At 36.0% G+C, this 24316-nt stretch overlaps 2 protein-coding genes and 2 long non-coding RNA genes across 8 annotated transcripts in view; 3 read left to right on the top strand and 1 right to left on the bottom strand.

Moving 5' to 3' along the window:
- The window catches only part of LOC138122685 (uncharacterized), a 74142-nt gene extending 51722 nt beyond the window's left edge, over positions 1–22420 (bottom strand). Inside the window, exons 1-4 of one of the 5 annotated variants that reach the window (XR_011156586.1) lie at positions 21911–22413; positions 21707–21847; positions 21500–21646; positions 21125–21436 (exon numbers count right to left, since the gene is read on the bottom strand). This is a non-coding gene — a long non-coding RNA (uncharacterized lncRNA). Of the gene's footprint in view, positions 1–21124; positions 21437–21499; positions 21647–21706; positions 21848–21910 lie in introns of those variants that run through there. The other 4 variants (XR_011156585.1, XR_011156584.1, XR_011156587.1 and 1 more) reach the window with 4 other exon arrangements.
- LOC138123721 (acidic mammalian chitinase-like) lies at positions 4434–6023 on the top strand. Its single transcript, XM_069038516.1, has 7 exons — positions 4434–4592; positions 4643–4813; positions 4865–5097; positions 5147–5274; positions 5326–5452; positions 5507–5809; positions 5864–6023. Exons 1-7 carry the CDS (start codon positions 4529–4531, stop codon positions 5990–5992), a joined length of 1155 nt encoding a protein of 384 aa, XP_068894617.1. The 5' UTR covers positions 4434–4528; the 3' UTR covers positions 5993–6023.
- Positions 9705–11327, top strand: LOC138124261 (acidic mammalian chitinase-like). Its single transcript, XM_069039249.1, has 7 exons — positions 9705–9858; positions 9910–10080; positions 10132–10364; positions 10413–10540; positions 10595–10721; positions 10773–10958; positions 11019–11327. Exons 1-7 carry the CDS (start codon positions 9795–9797, stop codon positions 11262–11264), a joined length of 1155 nt encoding a protein of 384 aa, XP_068895350.1. The 5' UTR covers positions 9705–9794; the 3' UTR covers positions 11265–11327.
- Positions 19778–20638, top strand: LOC138124276 (uncharacterized). Its single transcript, XR_011157093.1, has 3 exons — positions 19778–19992; positions 20098–20446; positions 20501–20638. It is a non-coding gene; the product is annotated as an uncharacterized lncRNA (long non-coding RNA).
- Positions 22421–24316: the final 1896 nt, after the last annotated feature.

Genomic DNA, 24316 nt, shown 5'->3' with positions numbered 1-24316 from the left:
ATTGTTAAATATTTTATTTGTTCCTCACTTGTAAATAGTTACAAACTATTAAAAATTATTGGCTCCAAAGGTGATTGGCTCCCCTTCGGCTCTCAAGTCATATCCTTCTGCCCGCCAGTAAAAACTTTTTTACCATGCTAGTGATGTAAATATTATAAACCTTTTAAAAAATAAAAAAGATACTTTTGTGTATATTATAAAAATCATGTTATGTTTGAAAATTAAAATAACATAATTTTTGTTAGGTTCTCGTGTACCTATATTTGTCAACTATGATTTTAATCTCTTTACGTGATAATTCAGAATCAAAATGTAGTCCTGCCGTGAACACACTGTTTATGCATGGAATATACTTCTGAATTGCTCTTAAACGTTTAAATACGCTTTTATTGTTGTTAAAGAGTACTCACTCATGGATTACTTTGTGATAAAATAGGAGATAATGGTGTAGTGTTTCTAGAAATTCAATACAAATAGATTTTTTTAAGGCTTAGGTAGATAACTTCTAAAAATATTAATCTTGTATTACGATTCATATGTTGGTTTAGAATGTATAATTATTAAATACCTAGGTCATTAACGTTACGTTACTAATTTTGTAATAATAGTTATTTATGTGACGCGCTTAGTAAATTAATCTTTACGGGCGAGTTGGAATTTGTGGGACGAGCGACGAAGGAGCGAGTTCCATAATCCAGTAAGCCCCGTAAAGATTGATTGCTAAGCGAGTTGCATACAAACTTTTATTTCCAACTTCAGCCTTTAAACATCGTTTTTTAATTGCTATTTATGTTTTTAAAAAGATGATATTTTCTAATGAAAGGCGGTATGGCAATTGATACCTACGTCGTCATGGTGTTGTGATAAACAACAAAAATACTGTTAGAAGTTTTGTGAAAATTGTTGGAAAAAGAAAGAAAAGAAAGAATGGTTTTAATGCACGATGAAGACTTTGAAGGCGATTTTCTTGAAGTGGAAGAAAATATCCGAGGAATTGCCAACGCTGCATGTGCAGTTCTCTTACTGATTCGATCCAAAGAGCGGTACGAAAATGACTTTCGAAAACGGATCAAAATGCATTATTAATGTATGTAATTGCAAAAATTGATAGTTAAATTTGTTTCTGTTTACAAACAAAAAAAGGCCCTTTTTCGAACGCATTTTAGTGTCAAAAACAGGGATTATGATTCGGGTATAATAAAAAATATCTTTTTTCACAATATGTAAATTTTACAAGAAATGAGGAACCTTTGCTTGATTAAAGATATTTGACAAATGCTTAGAATTGGCTAAAAGTGAAATGTAATAATCGTATTACTGATCATGTCAAAAAAATTGAAAATGTAGCAAAATCTTTTTATTTACTTTATACATTGTCCAGTCAGATTTATGCAATTATTTTATGATTCATCTACGTATTCAATTTAATTTTTTTCCCTATTACTTCTATACCGTATGTCCTCGGATTGAGTTTACAAGATGAATTTTTTTTTTTATTTTACGCAAAAGAACCCCCATTTCTGTAAAAAGTCTTCTTCAATACATAGGAAGACTTAACATTAAAATAAAAGAAAATATCTTTTACTTTTTTTCGAAAAAATCAAACAATTAAAAACTTGTGCTGATATTCTGTGCAGACCTCTTAGCATGCTATTTGGGCAATCGTTTGACTCGGGGGTTTTACCTTCGGATTGGAGGACGGCAATTATCTGTCCCATCTTTAAAAAAGGAGATAAATTTGATCCAGGTAACTATAGGCCTGTAAGTTTGACGTCGTTAGTGGTTAAAATTATGGAGTCGATTATTTATGATACTACCATAAAATTCTTAGTGAACCATCATGTCATACCTGATAATCAGCATGGTTTTATGCCTGGGAAGTCCATCACCTCCAATCTACTATGTTGTCTTTCTGACTGGACCAAACTGTTAGATTTAGGCAGACCTCTTGATGTTGTATATTTCGATTTTGCTAAGGCTTTCGATCGGGTGCCAAGAAAGCTTATTTAAATTGCAACATATCGGTATCCGGGACAGTCTTTTTTATTGGCTTGACGCCTTTCTTAGTGATCGTACTTTTAAGGTTAAAGTTGGTGGCGTGCTTAGCGCATCGGAAAAGGTAATAAGTGGGGTTCCACAGAGGTCCGTGCTCGGTCCGTTATTGTTCATAGTTTACACGGCCGACGTCAAATACAGTGTAAGATCGTCATGGGTCATGTATGCTGATGATATGAAGATATATAATGATAGTTTAAATTACCAAATGCTTTCCAATGACATCTCTAACATCAGTAAATGGGCAAGCGATTGGCAGCTTCCACTTAACATTGGGAAATGCACGGTTCTTCATATCGGCGACAAAAACCCGTGTCATGGGTATTATTTGGGTGGTGTGGAACTGCTCAAGTCGAGTTCATGTTTGGATTTGGGAGTTCTGGTAACATCAAATTTGTCATGGTCGGAACATACCTCATATGTGGTCAAGAGGGCGAATAAAATTGTCTATCTTTTGAGCAAAACATTTACTAAGACTACCTTGGCTGTAACTGCTAAGCTTATTAAGTCATATGTTAGGCCAGTTCTGGAGTTCGGTCATGGAGTATGGGCTCCTAATTTAAAACGTGACATTGACTTGTTGGAATCTGTGCAACGACGAGCGACTCGTATCCCTTTCGGTAGAAATCGCCCCGAGTACTCTGAAAGAATTTCCTTAATGAACCTTCCCCTGCTTTCCGACAGACGTAAAAGAGGAGATGTTATATTGGTACATCAAGCGCTGACTGGTGACAAAAATTCCTCCATTAAGCACCTTTTTCCATTAAACGACGGGGGGAGAACTAGAGGGCATGATTTGAAGCTGGCAAAGGACAATTTTCGCACAAGTGCTAGGCAAAACTTCATCACGAATCGAGTGTTCGACGTGTGGAACTCCCTACCTGTAGAAGTAGTTACCAGCACAACACCTCTTGGCTTTAAATCTCGGTATGACAGTTATGTGACTTCAGTAATTAAGTAAAACGTATTGTGGTTTACTATTGTTTTGGACGCGCGGGCATAACAGGCTCGGCCTCTGCCCGAACGCTTATTTTAATAATAATAATAAAATACTCGTAATTGAATATAAAAGTATTCTATTAACTCTGCGCCGTTTTCTGCACATAATTCAACCCTACATCGAAGTTCTTTTATCCCGAATTTCTTCGATTGTTAATGATGCTACAGCTTTCCTTATGCGCTATCTTAGTTCTTCAGCTCTATTAGGCAGGTCTTCACAATATTTTTTTTGTAAATTAGTCACTAATTAAGTTTTTAGAAACTTTTTTATAAGCTTCTGCACACCCATGCGTGATACATAGTTGTTGGTAAATTTTTCATTAAATTTTGTATTTATGTGACGAAAACCATTCCAACACTGGATTAAATAAATTCTGTGTTCTAAAGACAACATTTTGAAATTATTTCTAACAATAATAAGTTGTTTGCCAAAAACCAAGGCCAATTGTAATAAAATTTATAACATAAAAATTAATTCCAAATCCCAAATTTTAACAGAAAATGTTAATTTAAAAATGCAGTACATCAATACTGAGATTTTAATAACGGAAATGGGAGTTTCAAATGAAGCAAGAAATGTTATTCCCGTTTTTGCGTAAAATCTAAAATAAAACATGTTTTCCTCTTGTGAACTCAATCCGGGGACATAACGTAGAATAATTATTCAAAATTCACATTTCAATAATTTTTTACTTTGCATTTTTAATGCAGTTCATTTTGTTGTTCTTTTCTTAATATTTCTGTTTGCCACACACATAGATTTCTTTTAAAGTTGACTCAAGTTGCAAAAAACCACTTTGCATTTGCAACAGCACTTTTATGGCATTAGTCAATTGAAATTACTTTAAAATTGTACTTATATGGAAAATATTGAATCCAAACTATGATTTTCTGGTCCCTTTGTGCCTTTATTTGTTTAAAAAATATGAAAAAAATGCTGTTGCAAATCACAAGTGGTTTTTTGCAACTTGAGTCAACTATACATCACAACTTTTAACTAAAAGTTAACCCACTTTTTTATTTCTTCTAGGCTTTCTTTTGTCACAGTTTCTTTCTGTTGTTTCCTAAAGTCTGACTAAGATTATTTCTCGACATTATATGGTGTCATATTTTATTGGGAAATGAAATGACTATTACCAAACCAAATAAATATAAACATTGTGCAATTGCACTCCTAGCGTTAATCTAATCTCTAATCTAAGCATTAGTAATTCCATAAAAATTCATTTACTTATTGTATATTTTATTTAGGCCAACAATAATTTTCAAAAATACAGTAAAATTAATCAGTTTAAATCTTCCATTTAGTATTTATCTCAACCACTTCAACTAAGCTAGCTCTTGAAATATTTTTCATCAAAAATATAAACTACTCCACTGATAACATCTTTGTTTTTCTTCCATCGTGTGATGTGTATAAAAGCCGGTCCAGCCTAGGTAGAAGCAGCATTTGCAGACGAACCATTCAAGCAAGATGACTAAACTGTTGCTACTTCTCGCCTTCACAAGCGCCTTCATGGTGCTCTCTGCCTCAGCTGGTAAGTACCTCTAACTCATTTTTAACCAAATTATAAAAATATGACCACAGGAAATGTGGTTTGCTACTTCGCCAGCTGGACAATCTACCGCCCTGACAATGGCAAATACACGGCCCTCGATGTTGATCCCAACCTTTGCACTCACATCCTGTACGCTTTCGTCGGTCTTGGGGAAGATGGTTCCGTAAGAGTTTTAGATGATTGGGAGCTTACCGGATTGGGTAAATCCATTAATTTGTGATTCTTCCCTTCTTTTAATTGTTGACCTGTAGATGAAATGAACCATTTGATGAGTCTCAAAGAACAGAATCCCAACTTGAAGATCATTCTTAGTATGGGAGGATGGAACGAAGGGTCCCAAAAGTACTCCGCAGTCGCCGCAAGTCCAGGTTTGAGACAGGCGATGGTACAATCTGTCCTGGCCTTTGTCGATCAGTACGGTTTTGATGGTTTCGACTTGGACTGGGAGTACCCCTGCCAGAGAGGTGGTGTCGATGAAGACAAGGCAAGTAATTAATTGATAAAAAATGCTTTCTGTCAACTTAGTCCTTTAGGCTAACTTCATCACACTTCTTGGAGAACTCAAAGCACCTCTGAATGAGAAAGGCCTGATCTTGTCTGCTGCCGTTTCTGGAGGAATCGCTTCTTGCGAGCTGTCTTACGACATCCCCGGAGTTTCAGAGTAAGACTCTGTGGTTCTAGCAAAACTCTTGCTTAATTTTGTGACTTCTAGAAATCTGGACATGATCAACGTGATGGTCTACGACTTCCATGGCGCTTTCGAGAGCTTTGTTGGTCACTACGCCCCCTTGTACGCCTCCAGTCTTGATGCAACCGACGAACAAAAGACTCTCAACGTCGTACGTAAACAATTTGCTATTATCGAGTACCGTATTAAGTTTTAAATTATCTAGGCTGCCGGTATTGAATACTGGTTGGATCAGGGTGCTGATCCCAAGAAAATCAACATTGGTCTTGGAACCTACGGCCGCGGTTTCGCTTTGGCTGATCCAAATAATTCTTCTCTGTACGCTGCTACTTATGGAGGAAGTGAAGCCGGTCCGTACACACGCGCTATGGGTGTGATTGGGTACAATGAAGTTTGTGAACTGTACAGCAGTTGGGAGTACACCTGGGATGATGAGCAACAAGTACCACATATCCAGAACGGCAACCAATGGCTCGGTTACGACGATGAGAAGTCCATTCAGTTGAAGGTAGTACCATGAGTGTTTTAATGTGTGACAGAATTTTCAACCTGTTGGATTTAGGTTGAATACGCCAATTCGAAAGGTCTGGGTGGTGCCATGGTCTGGTCCTTGGACACTGACGATTTCCGTGGAATCTGCGGCAACGGACCCTATCCAATCCTTACTACAATCAACAAATATTTGAATTAAAACTGGCTTGTTCATTAAACAATTAAAATAGTTTTATGCTTTCATTTCCTTAAAAAACCAAAATTAAATTGTCGCTTTTGTTCGAAGTGTTGACACTTTATAGAAGACACAGGATGCAATAAAGAAAAGCAAGAAAAAGTATCCAAAAACAAAACAAACATAAGCAAACGATAACATTTGATTTTTTTTTTCTTAATTTTGATACACACCTTGATATATTTATTAATCTGTTATATGATTACATGATTGATGATATTTTTTTATAATTAATATTTCAAATCAAAATAACTGAGTCATTCAATTCACATGAAATCACTTAAAAATTTGTAAAATTTGTCACTGGCACCGTTTATACAACAGTTGATAAGTTAAAGTACTGTAAATATAGATAAGATTATCGATAACTAGATATGGCCAAAGAAATTACTTGTAATGTATCTAAGATAGTTCAAGTAATCGTTATAAATGTTCGGAAATGATTTGTCGTTTTTACCAATATTAGATCAATAGAAATTAGATCAAGAACAGAAAGATATTTTCATATAAAAACGTTACTAAAATTAAGTACATACTTGCAAGACCTCAGGGCAAAGAACTTTTATTTGTAAAAATAGATATTTGTGCTTTGTGCAACAAGTGCATTAAATAAGTACTACATTTTATCACGAATGAGAAGTTTGAGCGCACGAGTCGTAGATGAGTACAGAATCCCATGAGTAAAAAAAGACGCTTTATGCATGAGTCTTATTACAATATTTTTTTCTACGACTGTCTGTAATTAAAAAAGCAATCAAAATCAAAACACAAATCTAAAATTTTTGAAGCTAACATCGCGAAATAACTTCAATTATTTTCATTCTCATGACTTGATTTTTTCGATGCATGTGTTTGCATAACGCCAGAGTGAAATAATGACACACTACGGGACTTGTGTTCATATTGTGTACTTTATTTCTTTATTACTGCTACAAAGTTTCATAAGTTGTCCTACTTATTAGCCGTTCACGATTGTTTTAAACACGCAGCAGGCCAAGATATTTTTTTGTTGGATTGGCGTCAGGTCCTGTCATATAACGTTTCGTTTTTAAATATTCGCCTTGTTGTCAATTCCGTCATTAATTTAGTTAGTAATAATAACTTACCCATTTTAAAACATCAGGAATGTTCTTAAACGAGAACTTGGCTACAAATATGTATGTTTCATTTCAATTAAAGTTTTAAATTATTGTTCTTAATGCGTTCACGTACCTATTTAAAAAATGTAGCAAACTGGCAGCAATATTCGCTTCAATTATTACCTAAAATAGATTTATTATGACAAATCACAATACTACCAACTAAAATGTCAGATTTTCATAGATAGTCCGAATTTGAAACAATCGTGAACGGTATAGGTATATCGAGCGATTCATTGAATTTGTTATTAAAGGTGGCGCTAGAATTGAAGCCGTAGGTTTTTTTGAATCGATACACTTATTTGTGTATAAATTAATGTTACAAAATGCTATCAGTGGAGTTAAACGAAGGTCTCGTTTGTGCTTAGAATAAAATGGTGAACACTTTCAGCATCTGTTGTAACGAATCCTTAATTCGCCATTTTCTGTTTTACAATTGTCATTAAATGTGACGTTTGTCGCGATAGTTCAAAACTAGGCATGTGTTGACAGTTCCAGCACCAACTCTAATAACAAATTCAATGGATCGCACGATATAAGTTATAGTATGATCAAAAAGTCTTTGGATCGCGATAGCTATGAAATGTAAAACATCTATTGAGTTATTTACTTCTACTGCCCGTAGTTTTTATGTGTACTTCAAAGTAGCGTTAATCTCTCACGGAACTCATTTAAACATAAACGAGCCGAATAAACCCAATTACCATTTTACCACGATGTACATTATTGTAGTATGATTTAATAATAAAAAATGTATGTTCTATTTGAAACATTTTGAATTATAACCTGCTAACTTGAAAGTTCTCAAGTAAATGTCAAAAATAATTGAAATAAATAATTTCATAGATGACTTGTTAATTCCACGGCAACCCTGACTTTTTGATCATACGATATTTATAACACAGGAGAAATAGATAGAATTTGTAATATCTTACTCTTGACTAGATAAGTACGTGATAGATAATACAAAACTGCGCATATCTTCAAAATAGCTGATCCGACTTTTACCAAAATAAATTAAATACTAAAGGAAGTGTTTTATGCAAAGAAACATTCAAGTCAAATTAAAATCAATACAGGTGTCTCAAAAATGGCGCCCAATCTCTTGAGGGGTTAAACTATTTGAAGAGTTGAGTTCAATTTCGTTGTGAATTTTTTTCTCCTTTGACTATTTTCTAAGTTATATACATTTTAAAATAAGCAAATTTCGCAACATCGGTTGGTATGCACAATCAACTAAACCAATTCTCCTTTGAGGTCAATGTTGCCACTGTTATTTTAGCGTATTTTGGTAGGTCATTACTCTAAAAAGAATTACTTCGGTGTTGTTCCACTACCTAAAGGGGTCTTGGAAAAAGTAACATTGTAAAGTAATTTATGATTCAGCTGTAAAATTTGGTAATAAAGGAGATACATCTCTTTGAAATTACCATATTTAAGAGCAAGTTATACAAAATCTGTTGGTCCGATCAAATTTTATATTGAGATTTACCTTCCTAGACTTCTATTCTTTAAGACCCTTAGGAGATTGGGCGCCATTTTTGAGACACCCTGTATACATATGCCCAGAGACCTTACTGAAACATTCTTAATAACTATTTTTGTATAAAGAAAAATTCAAATGAGCGTATTTTTGCAAAAGTTGTGGTGAACGAAAGTACATTTCAGAGACAGAGAGATAGACACAGAGACAGATAGACAGACAGATACACGCACGTCGTATCGCTTTCTGGAAAATTTTAAAAACATTTTTTATCGTAAAAATATCTAACTTTAAAAAATAATTTTGGAACGTGGAAATTCTGTATGTTTATTTGTTCATACCAATTTTGCAAAGACAAAATTTTCTTAAATTTAAATATTTGTAATTTTTCAAATCCTACTGCATATTGTAGGTCAGTTGAAACTGCACTCTTAAGACTGATATCGGGTGTTTTTTTTTAATTTCACCACGTAGTAGGCGTTGAAGAGTCGATTGTGAACGCACCACTCGTGTAAAACGTAAGTTTTTGAACAGCTGAGCCGTAATATAACCTGCATAGTGCGTTCACAGTCGACTCTTCAACGCCTACTATAAGGTGCAATTTAAAAAAATATCCGATGTAGTCTTAAAAGTGCTATTTCTGTATAGAGAGTAGTACCCCTGAAGCTTGAAATCTTTTCAGCAATGATATTGTCGACATGTTCTATTCTTAATATTGGGAAGACTCCCCAGATAGAAAAATATTATTGGTAACAGCTCCAGCAAAAAGAATTCATTTGTTAGTGAACAATTACTTAAATTACAGAAATTCACTACGTAAATTAATCGCAACTACTTCTCGACACTTTGATTATTATAAATGACATCTGCTTCGAATAAACACTTGAGATAGTGTCATCTAACTCTTACTAAGACCTCCTGCAAATCCTCTCGAGATTACTAGAAAAATTGGAAATTTCATTTTTCCTGTCAGATTTTTGATAAACACTTAAAATAGAGAGTCGCTCTATTATTCACTTATCAGATGCTTATAGTTTAAGACCAATAAATAATAAGATTAGATATTCATCTTCCATTTTTCTGCATATAAATATCCAACTCAAGAAAGTCTGGCAAGTCGACAAGTCTTCCCCTTCAAATCAAAATGTCAAAGCTCTTGCTTCTTCTAGCTTTTACCAGTGCCTTCATGGTGCTATCTGCTTCTGCTGGTAAATATTCAATCAACACATTTAATCCTCAATCAACCGAATCTGTTTCAGGAAATGTGGTATGCTACTTTGCCAGCTGGACCATCTACAGACCCGACAATGGTAAATTCACGGCTCTTGATGTGGACCCCAATCTCTGCACCCACATTTTGTACGCTTTCGTTGGTCTTCGAGAAGATGGTACTGTTTCCGTTTTGGACGACTGGGAACTCACTGGTCTAGGTAATATAACAAAGATTTTATCAATGCAATTGTAAATCGGGATGCTTGCAGATGAGATGAATCATTTGATGAGCCTCAAGGAGCAAAATCCTAATTTGAAGATAATTCTCAGCATGGGCGGATGGAACGAGGGATCGTACAAGTACTCACAAGTGGCCAGAAATGCCAATACCAGAGCTGCAATGGTACAAGCCGTTCTTGATTTCATCGACCTGTACGGTTTTGATGGTTTTGATCTGGATTGGGAGTACCCTTGCCAACGTGGTGGCGAAGATATAGACAAAGTACGTTAAAAAATTTTTAAAAATTACAGTGTCAACTATTTCTTGCAGGCAAATTTTGTTACTCTCCTTGGAGAACTCAAGTCTGCCCTTAATGCTAAAGGCTTGATTTTGTCAGCTGCTGTCTCAGGAGGAATTGCTTCTTGCAAGCTCTCTTACGACATTCCCGGAGTCTCAGAGTAGGAATCTATCGATATGTCAAAACACTTTGATTATTATTTATTGACTTGCAGAAACCTGGATATGATTAATGTGATGGTCTACGACTTCCATGGTGCCTTTGAGAGCTTCGTGGGTCACTATGCCCCCTTATACGCCTCCAGTCTAGACGTAACCGACGAACAAAAAACCCTCAACGTCGTACGTAAACGATTAGCTGATCTAGTACTATATTGATTTATAAATGTTTAGGCTGCTGGTATCCAGTACTGGCTGGATGAAGGTGCAGACCCTCAGAAAATCAACATTGGTTTGGGAACATACGGTCGTGGATTCAGTTTGGCCGATCCTAACAACTCTTCATTGTACGCTGGTACCTATGGAGGAAGCGAAGCCGGTCCTTACACTCGCGAAATGGGTGTTATCGGCTACAATGAGGTAAATTGTAGATATTTCAAGAGCGGCAAGTAGAACTAACTCCTTTATTTTTTGGATTAGATATGTGAATTGGACAGTGATTGGGACTACACGTGGGATGATGAGCAACAAGTACCACATATCCAAAACGGCAACCAATGGCTTGGCTTCGATGATCAAAAGTCGATTCAGTTGAAGATTGAATTCGCCAATTCCAAAAATCTTGGTGGGGCTATGGTGTGGTCTTTGGACACTGACGATTTCCGCGGACTCTGTGGCAACGGACCGTATCCCATTCTCAACACCATCAACCAGTACTTGAACTAAGCATAATATTTGTACTTGAATGAATTTTTAATAAAACTTCTGTATATAAAAAATATTAAATTACTAAGCTCTTCTAACTGCGTTGCACCGGAACATAAACGGCGAATTAACCCTTTAATAATTTAAATTATGTATTAAGGGCATAATCAGGAAATTATGGCACGAGTGAATGTTTAAAGCCCGAGGAAGGAGGGCTTTTAAATACCCGAGTGTGTCGTTAATGCTGCGGATGTGTGCAGACGTGTGCCAACGTGCTCCGTTCTGTTTTCCATTTGCCAGTGTTTAGTGTGATTCGTATATTTTCGAAAGTTATATCGTTTTCTAACTCAGATATTACTTGTGCCTTTGCATATCCAACTTTTGCAACTTTTTACGTAAGTACCTAAAGCACCTATACTTATTTATTGCCGTATTAATAGCTATTTATGCACCAAGGGCGTTACAACGATGATTACGCCCGGAGAACGATGAATCCAACTCGGCGGCTTTAGCCCGAGAGATGGATATCGTTCGATGGGCGTAATCATTCGGTGACGCCGTGGTGCATACAAGATTTTATTTTTCACTACGTGTTCTTAAAAAAAATATATTGGCATCTCTGCAATTATGAATTGATGAGGGCGTTATGAATTCATTACGCCCACTTATTCTTATTACGCCCGCTTATTCTTATTACGCCCTGTATTATGCCCCGGTTGTTATGGACATGTTTACGTATTTCGTATCCTAGGAGTTATCATGCAATTATACTAAAGTGAAAAATAAATACATTTTTCAACGAGACAGATAAGATCCGTATCTTACCGTTGTTTTTGTCCTCTGGTGTTTTTTGTACCTAGCGATACACAGCGTTGCGTTATAAAAACATTAAAAATAACAAGCGGGTGCGCCTCTTGCATATTAATTAGGTGCAATGAGTGCTAATTGTTGCCACTGCTTTAAGGATGTTAGTGGAAAATCGGCACACGTTAAGTGTGATGGCTGTACATTAAACATCCACATACGTTGTCTGACTTTGAGTGAAAAAGAAGTTGAATCTATCAAATCTCGGTCTGCTAATATTAAAGTGCTCTGCAACCGATGCAACGTAACGTTTACTACTATGGCGGAGATAAAAACTCTTGTTAATAGTATGAAAACGTCATTTGATGAACGTTTTGCTCAGTTGGAAACTCTGATTGGCTCGAATACCAGGTCAGTTCGAGCCTGCAATGTCATCTTATATAATGTCAAGAAAGATCCTCATGTTGAAGATGTGGGGATCGCAAACGATATTTTGAAGGTTATCAACACTTCGCTAGCTGTATCCCCTGAGAATGTTGTCCGTTTGGGAAAGAGTAGCGGCAGGAAACCAGCCCCGCTTAAACTGCGGTTAAATAATTCCGATTCAGCTCGATCGTGCTTAAGAAAACAATCAGTTCTTTTGGGTAAGGATGTTTATGCGAAAATTGTTATAAGAGAGGACAAAACACCTCGTCAAATGCAGTATCTCAAGTCACTACGTGAAGAATTAGATCAGCGCATAAACTCCGGTGTAACTAATTTAACAATTAAGTATATTAATCGCGTGCCCCAGATCATTACCAAACAAAAAAACTGATTGTCGAAAATTTCAATATATCTGTTCTCTATACAAATATCTGTTCAATAACGTCCAAATTTAACGAGTTGCTTGTAGAAGTACTTAATACTTATTATAAGTCAACCGAGGAGAAAAACACGAATATCTCCCGTGGTGTATACAATATTTTATTTTTTAGTCTCTCTATTTAAAAGTTAAAATTTTATTAAAAATATTGAGCAGGGGAGATTGTGTGAATATGTGGTTGCTATAGTTTCGTTCTCATGAGTTTGTTGTCAACAATGTGGAGGGCGAAAAAATTTGACAAATCCCAAGGGAGATATGAGTTGTTTTTCACAATCTGTATCTATGACGAAATGAAACAATATCGTGTTACTAAAAAATAAAATGTATTTAAATACGGCAATAAATAAGTATAGTGTGATTGAAAAAGAATGAGGACAATTTGAATTTGGCGCCTAGTGAATAATTTGTCATGTTAGTAACAAGTATAGGCGAAACAAATGACCGATGGTGGCGCTGCAATCGTGACAAATATGGCCGTCGTAAGAAGTATATTACGTTATTTCGTTTCTGTTTTTGTTATTGTGTACGATGGTGTACCTTAGTTTTGAGGATGTTTTTTCTTATTTGGAGGCAGTACCCTCATTTCAGTGTGTTGGGAAAGGGCACAGAGTCTTAAAAAGTGTCACCAGAGTGGTTTTATTTGGTCTGTGCCTGAAAACTTAAGCATCCATGCTTTATGTATATCAACTTTTCCTTTTAATCCAAATCTGTTAAAATGTAGGTACCAATTTAATGAAAAACTAAGGAAGATTAAACATTCATGTTGAATGAACTTTTGAGGTTATAGATTTACTTGTTAGTTATTAGCCGTTGACGATTGTTTTAAATACGCAGCAGGCCAAGATATTTTTTTGTTAGATTGCAGTCAGGTCCTGTCATATACTACGTGACAAAGAAAGGTAAACACCCAGTACTCATAGTTTTATTGCAATAAGTTTTTGCGGGCAAATGTGTTTTGGGTCAGATAAGAATAAATAACTATTTTGAACCAAATAAAGGCACAAAGGGACCAGAAAATCATAGTTTGGATTGAATGTTTTCCATATAAGTACAGTTTTAAAGTAATTTCAAATGACTAATGCCATAAAAGTGCTGTTGCAAAGGCAAAGTGGCTTTTTGCAACTTGAATCAACTTTAGTAAATAGTAAATACACATGTAACAACCACGAGGTATACTTCACAAAGTAATTCAACCAGGTTCCGCCAGAGGTCACTTTAGAACATTTCGTTCGCCTATTGACAGCAAAAATAAATAAAAGTCATCAATTATAGATAGTGTAATTAATATTGATAATTACTTACTATTTCGAAACGACCGGTCGTCTCTTAGGAGGGGTGGCGTTTGCATCTATGTTGACAAATCGGTTATTAGTAAAAAATTTACTATTACAGAACTTAACATTTCTGTCAAAGCTTACGATTCTGTATGGATTAAAATCGAAAACGTTCAATTTAATTTTGTCACTGCATGGGTCTACAGGCCGCCAACAAATTCAGTCTTAAACAGCCAGAATAATGACATAACCTTACTTGATACAATTGTATCTACCTTGGAAAAGTTTCCTAATTTAATTATTGTGGGAGATTTCAATTTTCCCAACATAGCTTCGAACACAGAACAGATATTTGTAGATTTTGTGTCAGAAAATAGTTTTTCTCAATTAATCAATGAACCCACAAGGTACCGAACTTGTCAAAATCCATCTTTATTCTTTATTAGATCTAATTTTAACAACGGATAAAAATCTTGTGACTTCAGTGAAAGTTTCAAGTCCCATAGATCATTCAACTATAAAATTTGATTTACAATTGCTTCTTTACCCTGATAAAAAAATACAAGGAATATAATTATATTAAAACTGACTTTGAAAACCTTAACAATGAACTATCGCTTGTTGATTGGAATATTTTAAAATCATTGTTTACTCAGGGATAATGGGACAAACTCTTATCAATTATTAGAACATATTGTAACGGTCCGAATAGGTTCGATAAATTAAGAATTTGCCAACCTTTCTTTGAAAATTCAGGTACGCGTTCTGTCCGAACACAACACAAAGATAACAGTTTTTATGGGAAAAGAAACACTGCAAAATTTACTCGTTCGACAATTTGGGAGGTCCAGTTAAAATCAAGGGATAATTGAATTAATGAATTTGATATTAGCAGATTTCAAATTGAGAGAACCACAAAATTAATGTTCATTAGGTTAATTTACTTTTTTGGCATTCTCAAATTTGTGGCATATTTGTAATTAAAGGGCAAGAATTGCAAATTAGAAACAGAGCGCTTTATTGTAAAAAATATTTAGAATCGTTGGCACTTTTAGTTAGAAAAGTAACAAGGCAAAGTAGAAAGGGAGTCGGTAGAAAGCACAGAGCACCGGGTAACGGTAAAGTCAGGTAGTCGTAGAAATCAGAGGTGTGAGTGAGCGAGAGAGAATGAAATTTACGAACTGATTATTAATTAGAACGGTTTTGGGGAATCAAACTAATGTAGAACAATTTTTAGAAGTACCTAGCAGATCAACAACAGCTGACACGTGAAGAGAGGTACCCTTTGGCCCTGTTAGAACCTTTTTCCCTTTTTATTTTCGACCACCGGAGTAGACCAGGGTGATCTATGAGATTCCAAGGCAGCGCGTCGGATTCAATTTAACAAGTCAAATCTAAATCGGATCACATAGTTCGCATCTCAAACTCTTATAATGCTGTTCGCGCCATAAACTCCTATATTGGTCCAGCTCAGTCATTTATTCAAGAGTCAGATCGCAATTCGTGGGCTGCGAGTCAAATTTCATTGAGTCAAATTTCCACCAACTTCTGATAATTTGTTGGGACCAAACACCACCACATTCGATTATTTGTTAAATAAAATTTAAGTGAAATGTGCTCAATCGTTTTAATTCTATTTGGAAAAAACCTTCCAAAGGTACGGCCTTTCGTTAGAACCTCATTAAACAAAATGAAAAATAAAACACAACATAGGATCCATAAACATTTCTTTTCTCATTATTTTTGTTTCATATTTTTCCGCAAAAATTTCATCCGAGGGAATGCGGCAACCAACAATACACCAAATGAGGGAGGAAAGTTTCATCGAGGAAAAGTCAAGGAAGTCGGAACGTTTCAGTATGTGCATTCTAACTCTAGATTATTTAGTAAAAGGTTAAATTGTAATAAACCTTGGATTGACGACAGCCTCCTTAATAAAGTAAAATACAAAAAAAATGTGGAAAAAATACGGGGTCATTATAAATGTTTGTCACAACTAGTGGGCGTAGTGGCGCACCTAAAGCATAGCGCACAGCCACCTACGATGGGGCAATAATTTATAATGACCCTGTACAGGGTGTTAGGTAAACGTCCGGCCAAACTTTAACCGCGAGCTACTGGCTTCATGTAGAACTCGGAAAAAATATTTAAAAAATTCTATGTCAAAAAATAAATTGACATTTAATTTTTGAGGTACAATTTTTTTAACTGCTTTTAGTCTTCTACGTTGTCCCACAACCTCGTAGGTAAAATTTCGTCATATTTTAAAAATACACCCTGTATATCATATTTTATAAAACGTGCGCCAATGCGAAGTAACCTCTAGGAAATATGCTTTAAAACAAGGAAACCGAAGATACTGGCGAGGGACATGGTGCTTCAATCCCTTCTGAGTAGCTGCAAAAAAAAATACAGTTTGTATTGTATTGTGTGGGTTATACAAACGCAAGATGTTATTTTTAATACTATAATGCTACTTTAAATGCACACCTATTTTATTTAATAAATAATTTTTTCCTTGTGGTTTGTTAAACAGCTTTATAACTGTTATAAATTAAATAGTAGAGAAATTTTTCTTACTTAACAATTCTGCAAAATGCCTCCATTGCTTCTGGAGACCCAAACTTTAGGATCACATGTTTCCCTCTTAGTTGAAGGCGTAATTGGTTTCCATCTGTGCAGCTAATCACAATTATTTCATTTTTATAGTAAAATTCATCGTAAATCGCATTTAACGAGTTAAACGAAACGGCCTTTTTATGAATCGCCACCCACACATCCGTCTCTGGTTGTTGTTTTAGTCTGACCATCTATTCGAAAGACAAAACAGATTTTACTAAAAACATTAACAAGAAAGGAACGTACCTTGCTTTTTTGTTTTATGCGAAAAACTCTTCGAATCTCACCGAAGGGGGAGGATATTTTCCAAGGGCCATGGATGTGTGTGTATGTCTTTCCTGATCCTGATGATGATGATGATGACCCTGAGGAACAAGAGGAAAATTCTCAAGAGGAATTCCCGAATTCATAAACTCTAATGAATTCAGCTCATCTATACCGTTCGATCCAGATCATTCGGGTTACAAAGGGATCAAAAAGAGTAAAACAGTAAACTTTTACTGCATCGTGGACTATGCCCACTGGGGACACCACGTCAAAAAAAAACGCACCCTATATCTACCTCTGTGGTGGTGTGGAAAAGAATAAAAAGTACAAAAATAAAAGAAATTCTCGATTTCTATACGCTGTAACTACGAAACTGTTGATCTGACAAAAAAACATAAAAAAACAAAAAATGTAGAGAATTGCATGCTCTACATTTTCTATAATAACTTAGATAGAAGTATCTCGCACGGATAGTGAAATAATCGCAAAAATGTGATTTTGCACCCCTCTTCTCCAGTATGGCGGGGCGAGCAGCAACCCCCCAAGGTCGCAAACTCGGCAATATTAATAATATGCCTAATAGAAGATACCTGCCAAGTATAAACTTTTCTGTACCTTTTGGAAGGTGGAGCCATTTTTATGTCTTTATTGACTGGACTATACCGTCCCGAGTAGATATTTTGTGTCCCCGTGAGGAATCTGACGTTTTAATCCACCCCGGGTAATTTGTCCCACGTTCGTCGTTCCCTTTTTTTTTGAGACCAGGACCACGTGGTATGGGTATGTTGTAAATATCATTTTGTTGCATGCTGTTTCTTTCGAGAAGCGCCCATTTGTTAATTTTAAGCGTTATCCCTAAGTTTTCCCCGGGAGGTTCATTTTTTTTGGCAATCTGGTAATTTCAAAAATTGTTTTGCTTTCACTAACATTTTCTAACGGCACTCGACCAGCCATCGATTATTGTATTCGTTATTTATGTTGCTTACCGATATTTGTGCCATTTAAAGCGTTTTTATTTTATCGTTATTTAACTTTGCGCTTTGTTCTCTTTTATTTGCTCATTGTTTAATGTTGCGTTTTGTTTTGCTTATTTTATCATTGTTTATTGTTGCGCTTTGTTTTGCTGAATTTTCTCATCGTTTAATGTTACGCTTTGTTCGATTGAATTAAACTCGGGTTTGTCTTTGTGTCGTTAAGAGTTAAAGTAAAATGTTGTAAGTGCGCCCCTATGGGAGCTAGGGGACAATCAGGAAGTCGTGGGGTTGTTTAGTAAATTTCTGTGGAAGCTACGGTTATTTAGAGCCGTTAGCGGGGGCGGACCTAAGTCTTTGCGGAAGCGGCTTCGGGATGTTATCGTGAAGCTTCCGTCGAGGTTATAGAGACTTCGGGGGTTTGTCGGGAAACGGTTGGTCGGGGACGGCGGACCTAGGTCTTTGCGGTTGCGGTCTAGGAATGCTAATCGTACGACCCCGAGACGCTCTGTCACTCTTGCTTGGTCAGTGAAATAGTCTGACGTTCATTAATACCCCGAATATCTATAAACGTCGCTTGATCTCAAGATGATTCAGATTATTCTTCTGAGCCCCTTCGCGGCCGAGAGTTTGTTACCTCCAGCTCTAAGCTCCCGTTGCCGTACCTTGACCGTGTAGTTACTAATTAAATTTGAATTGTAAAATATGAGTAATACCTGGGATATGGTTTTGGAAAGGGTTTTTATCCGTCCCTGTCTGTGATAACTGCCTTATAATTTGTTCACTTGTTTTGTAACCTTTAACTTGTCATTTTTGTTGTCATTTACCCGTTGTGTTTGTTTTCAATGTTGCTGTATTAATATTGTTGTTTGTTTTTGCGATGGCCTCAGCTAGTTAATTTTCTTTAGTTTGTTATACTTGGCCCCCGTTAATTTTGGATTCATTTTATTTGTTCGCCGAAAATTAATGTTATCACAGGCATTTTTCAATAAAAGGTATTTTGCGTCCCTCACATGTGTGTTTTATTTTTGCGGCACTCTTCCGCCAAAAGAAAAACACAACGTAGGGCTCCTCCGCTTCGATGACGATCACGACCACATTTGTTACCGTTTTGCGCAGGTTCGAATATATGGCGGAAAAAGGTAATGTATTCAGATCATTACATAGCTAAGACTGTGCAACTTAATATCTCTCTTATTTAAAAATATTTCGGTTATATAAATGGAAGGTAACATAACTATAAATTTGAAAGAGAATGGAATATCTACAGTTTGTTGCATATCAAATGACGAAGAAATTCTGTTTGATCTGACAGAAGGTGAAGTTGAATTGTTACGAAAAATTGCTGTTATTTTAATCTCTCCAGAAGAAGTGAAAGAACATGTGCATAAATTCTTAAAATTTGTTTAAAATTGTTATTTTTGCTCTTTTACTTGAAATATTTAGTGCTTCGCATGTAAAAGACAAAATCAAGTTTCTAGTGTGTTAATAATTGGTTGCTTTTCTCTATCTAAGCCAAAAATCGGTTTGTGTTGTGCCGTTGTGTTAAATACCTTTAATCATTCTCATTTGATATCATCATCAAACATATTAATAATACATTAATATAGGTACATTTCTTTCTATCTTATTTTACTATGTTCTTTCAAACAAGAATAGGCATTTAAGATAGATTAAGAAATTCATCACTTCATTTTCTTTAAGTCAACACTTGTTATCTATTACAAACACTATTATAATTTTGTTATTCATTTTCCTTTGTTTCACAACCGTGTTTAGACGCATACTACGAGAACTGTTCGTATTTGTACTGTTTGTATTTTAAATTAATAATATACGAAAAGTCAGTTATTGAAGACTCAAGTCCATAACAATTGAAATTATTGCATTCCAGGTTAAGATGGATATTATTCTATTAATTTCATTTTGTGCTTTTTTATCAATTTGAGGTAAGTAATACCACTAGATGAAAAATTACGCTAAATTAATCGAGACTATTGTTTATCAGACTCATTTTAAATCAAATCTTTTTCATATTTGCTTATCATGTGCAGATAAAACAATGGAGCAAAAACGTTTTGGGGTAAAAAATTCAAGCATAGAAGAACTGAGGTTATTTCAGTTGGGTCTTCGACGCGAAAGGATGGGTTTCGAAACACGGGCAAAAGTGTTTTTCAGCTCCGAAAAGGCCGAAAGAAGAGTGAAAGCCAACAATCGGAAACTTACCATAATTCCGTCTAATCCCAAGATTTATTTATTTAAATTACCCAGACAGCAGTTGTTACAGTTGGATGAGACGACGATAACACTACATCTCGACGATATCCTCAATATAAACATTCAATTTTGCACAGTGCAAGAATGCGAACGCTTCAAAGCAGCCCTGGGAAATTTGGGACCCGAGTAAGAATGGTTTAACACTTTTCATTTTATGTTGTTTTATTCTTGAAAATTTAGGGACGGTTCAACTGATTCTGAGGGGGCGCCGCCGAATGGAGCTGGATTTTAATTATGTTATTATTATTTTGTATGCTACTTTTTGCTAATATACTACTTTTTGATAAATTAATTCAATAAATTATTTTTCTTCTAAAATATTTGATTTTAGATTTTAACTTTTAACAAAGGTACCTTGAAAAACGGGGTAGATCTGATAAAAAAATGGTGTGTGCTGAACAAGCCCATATAGTTTTGCTTTTTTAAACATACCTTTGAAAACAAAGTCAAAATGCTTAAAAAACAAAGTGTTCTGAAGGGGTCCTACTAGAAGTGACGTTAAAAGCACTCCGCTACGCGTCTTAAACTCGTCGCGCGTGCTTTAAAGGCTTCCTTATAAACTTGTATCATAATATACTATTTTCTACAACCGTCAAAAAAAAAAACAGAATGTGTCGTAAAGACGCACGATAGAAGTGAAACTTTTGTATTACAGGGAAACATTGTAATTATTCATCACTTTTAAATAGCATATTCACAACAAAATTGTATATTTTAATGAAGAAAATAAATTATAAATAACTATAACACTAAACAGTATCGAAATGCGTAACTCATTGTTCATTTTTAAGCCTCCAAATTAATGAGAGTACATTATCGATAAATGCCGTGAGTGTGACAAAGACAGAAGTATACAGAATTTTAAGGAATGTTTTTGCGCGATTGTACTCTATTTGGTTGTTTACCACGTCTGTTTCCAAGATGGTAAGCTCTGTTTACTCGTTGCTAACGATAAACTCGATGGTAAGTAATTTTTGGTGTTCTAGAACGGTAAGTAAAGTTTATTCAAAATTAATCGATTATTATAATAATTTTTATGTAGACAGAAGTTGAAGACAAGATGTGGGGGCACTTTCTGGAAACTCACACGGCTCTTGTAGTCGGCCTACCTTGCTGCTGCAATGAAACAATTTTAGTAACAGACTTGCCGCGACATTAGAATTGTCAAAATGTTCATACCCGGATTTTCCTTGTCTTCTTGATTAGGTACACATTGAGGTTGTTGGTTTCGAAAATAATTCTTTATTTATGTAGACAGAAGTTGAAGACAAGATGTTAGCACTTTCTGGAAACTCACACGGCTCTTGTACTCGGCTTTCCTTGCTGCTGCAATGAAATAGCATTAGCAAACTTGCCGCGACATTGGCATTGTCAAAATTTTCATACCCCGCATTTTCCTTGTCTTCTTGATTACAAATTGAGATCGTTGGTTTCGAAAAATCTTCATTTATGTAGACGGAAGTTGAAGACAAGATGTTAGCACTTTCTGGAAACTCACACGGCTCTTGTAGTCGGCCTACCTCGCCGCTGCAATGAAACAATTTTAGTAACAGACTTGCCGCGACATTAGAATTGTCAAAATGTTCATACCCCGGATTTTCCTTGTCTTCTTGATTTCATATTGAGTTCGCTGGTTTCGAAAATTCTTGATTTATGTAGACAGAAGTTGAAGACAAGATGTTAGCACTTTCTGGAAACTCACACGGCTCTTGTGGTCGGCATTCCTTGCCGCTGCAATGAAATAATATTAGTGAACTTGCCGCGACATTAGTATTATCAAAATTTTCATACCACAAATTTTCCTTGTCTTCTTAATTACACGTTGAGGTCGTTAGTTTCAAAAATTCTTTATTTGTGACGCACCCCACATTCAAAGTTTCTTCTACAATATCCACTTCGTTTTCGGAATCACTAATATCACTCATTTTACTGCTTGTTTTGTTAAAATTAGTTTATAATTAGTATCAAAATACTCTGTTTGCGATTTGCCGGCGCCATCTAGCGCACTTGTGTGGACATTGTAGTTGGTACTTCTAGCACACAATAACAAAAAATAAACAGTCGAGAAACGTCCATTGCACGTATTTTATTAGGTTATGGGCCCAGACCAGCCCAGACTCGCAAATCTAATAATTTCTCAAGTAATTTCTAGAAATCAATTTTCGTGTTGTGTGAAAAATGTCGACATCAAGCTACCTGGTCAACGTTCCGAAGTTAAAAGGACGTGAAAATTACGACGATTGGGCGTTCGCAGCAAGAAATTTTTTGGTGTTGGAAGGTATGCGTTACCAGCCGATTTGAGTGAAGCTGATCAAAGAAAAGCGAAAGCGAAACTCGTGATGACAATTGACCCCCCCCCTTATATGTGCACATCAAGAATGAGAACACGGTAAGTGCCTTATGGAACAAGCTAAAACAGTTATTCGATGACTCAGGATACACAAGGAAAATCAGTTTACTTCGAACATTGATATCCATTCGACTTGAAAATTGTGACTCCATGACAAGTTATGTGTCTCAAATGGTGGAAACAGCGCAAAGATTAAAAGGAACGGGTTTCGAAATCAACGAGCAGTGGATTGGTTCATTGCTATTGGCTGGACTTCCTGAAAAATTCGCACCAATGATAATGGCCATCGAACATTCGGGAATAGAAATCAGTGCTGACGTCATAAAAACAAAGTTGCTTGACATGAGTTCTGAGGTCGGAAGTACTGAAACAGAATCTGCGTTTTGGTCGAAACAGCGAACAAAAAACACCGATCGTGGCGGAAAACAAAAACAAACGCCAGATAAAACGGGTAAGCAGATAAAATGCTATAACTGCAAGAAAATTGGCCACTACAAAAACCAGTGTCCTGAATTGAAAGAGAGGCAAGCTAATGCTTTTAGTGCGGCTTTTCTAAACGGCAAATTCAGTACAGAAGATTGGTATGTAGACTCGGGAGCAAGTGCTCATATGACGCCAAATCCAGAAAAGTTACAGCGAGTTCGACAAGTGCACGAAATGAAAGAAATTATTATTGCAAATCATATGTCTATGCCAGTCAAATGTGCCGGGGATACACAAATCACTACAAGAGTGAAGAATTCTCAGTTTGACATCACAGTGAGAAACATTTTATGCATTCCTAACCTCACAACAAATCTGTTATCAGTTAGTCAGTTGGTGGCGAATGGAAATACAGTATCGTTCAAGAAGAATATCTGTCACATCCATAATCAACAGAAAGTGCTAATAGGAGTAGCAGAATTGGAAAATGGGGTGTACAAATTGAACACAGTGAAGTCCGAGAAGGTGTTGGCAGCGACGGTGGTTCAGGCTACAGATGCAAAGACGTGGCATAGAAAACTAGGACACATCAACAGCAATGACCTTGAAAGAATGAAAGGAGGCGCTGTAGAGGGAGTATTCTACAACGAGAAAGCTGACATTCAGAAATCGAATTGTCAAGTGTGCTGTGAAGGAAAACAGACCCGTTTACCTTTTCCGTCGGCAAACCATAGAAGCAAGAAACTACTAGAAGTGGTACACTCAGATTTATGCGGACCGATGGAAACCAAGTCAATTGGTCAAGCTAAATATTTTCTCCTGTTTGTAGATGATGCCAGTCGAATGTCATTTGTGTACTTCTTGAAGGAGAAGAACCAGGCATTACAACGTTTTAAGGAATTTCGAGGTATGGTTGAGAACCAAACTGAATCAAAAATCAAAACATTGAGAACCGACAATGGAGGGGAGTTTTGTTCACAACAGATGGAAAGCTACTTGAAAGCAGCAGGAATTACCCATCAGAAGACCAACCCGTATACTCCGGAGCAGAACGGTCTCTGTGAGCGTTTCAACAGGACAATAGTTGAACGTGCAAAATGTCTACTCTTTGAAGCTGAACTAGACAAAAGTTTTTGGGCCGAGGCAGTCAATACGGCAGTATACCTCAAGAATAGGTCGCCGGCTTCAGGTCTAGGACAGATGACACCATTTGAAAGGTGGAC

Source organism: Tenebrio molitor, chromosome 2 (assembly GCF_963966145.1).
Source record: "Tenebrio molitor chromosome 2, icTenMoli1.1, whole genome shotgun sequence".
Taxonomy (NCBI): domain Eukaryota; kingdom Metazoa; phylum Arthropoda; class Insecta; order Coleoptera; family Tenebrionidae; genus Tenebrio; species Tenebrio molitor.
Note: the sequence above shows the minus strand (reverse complement) of the source record. Positions and strands in the feature narration are given on the sequence as shown.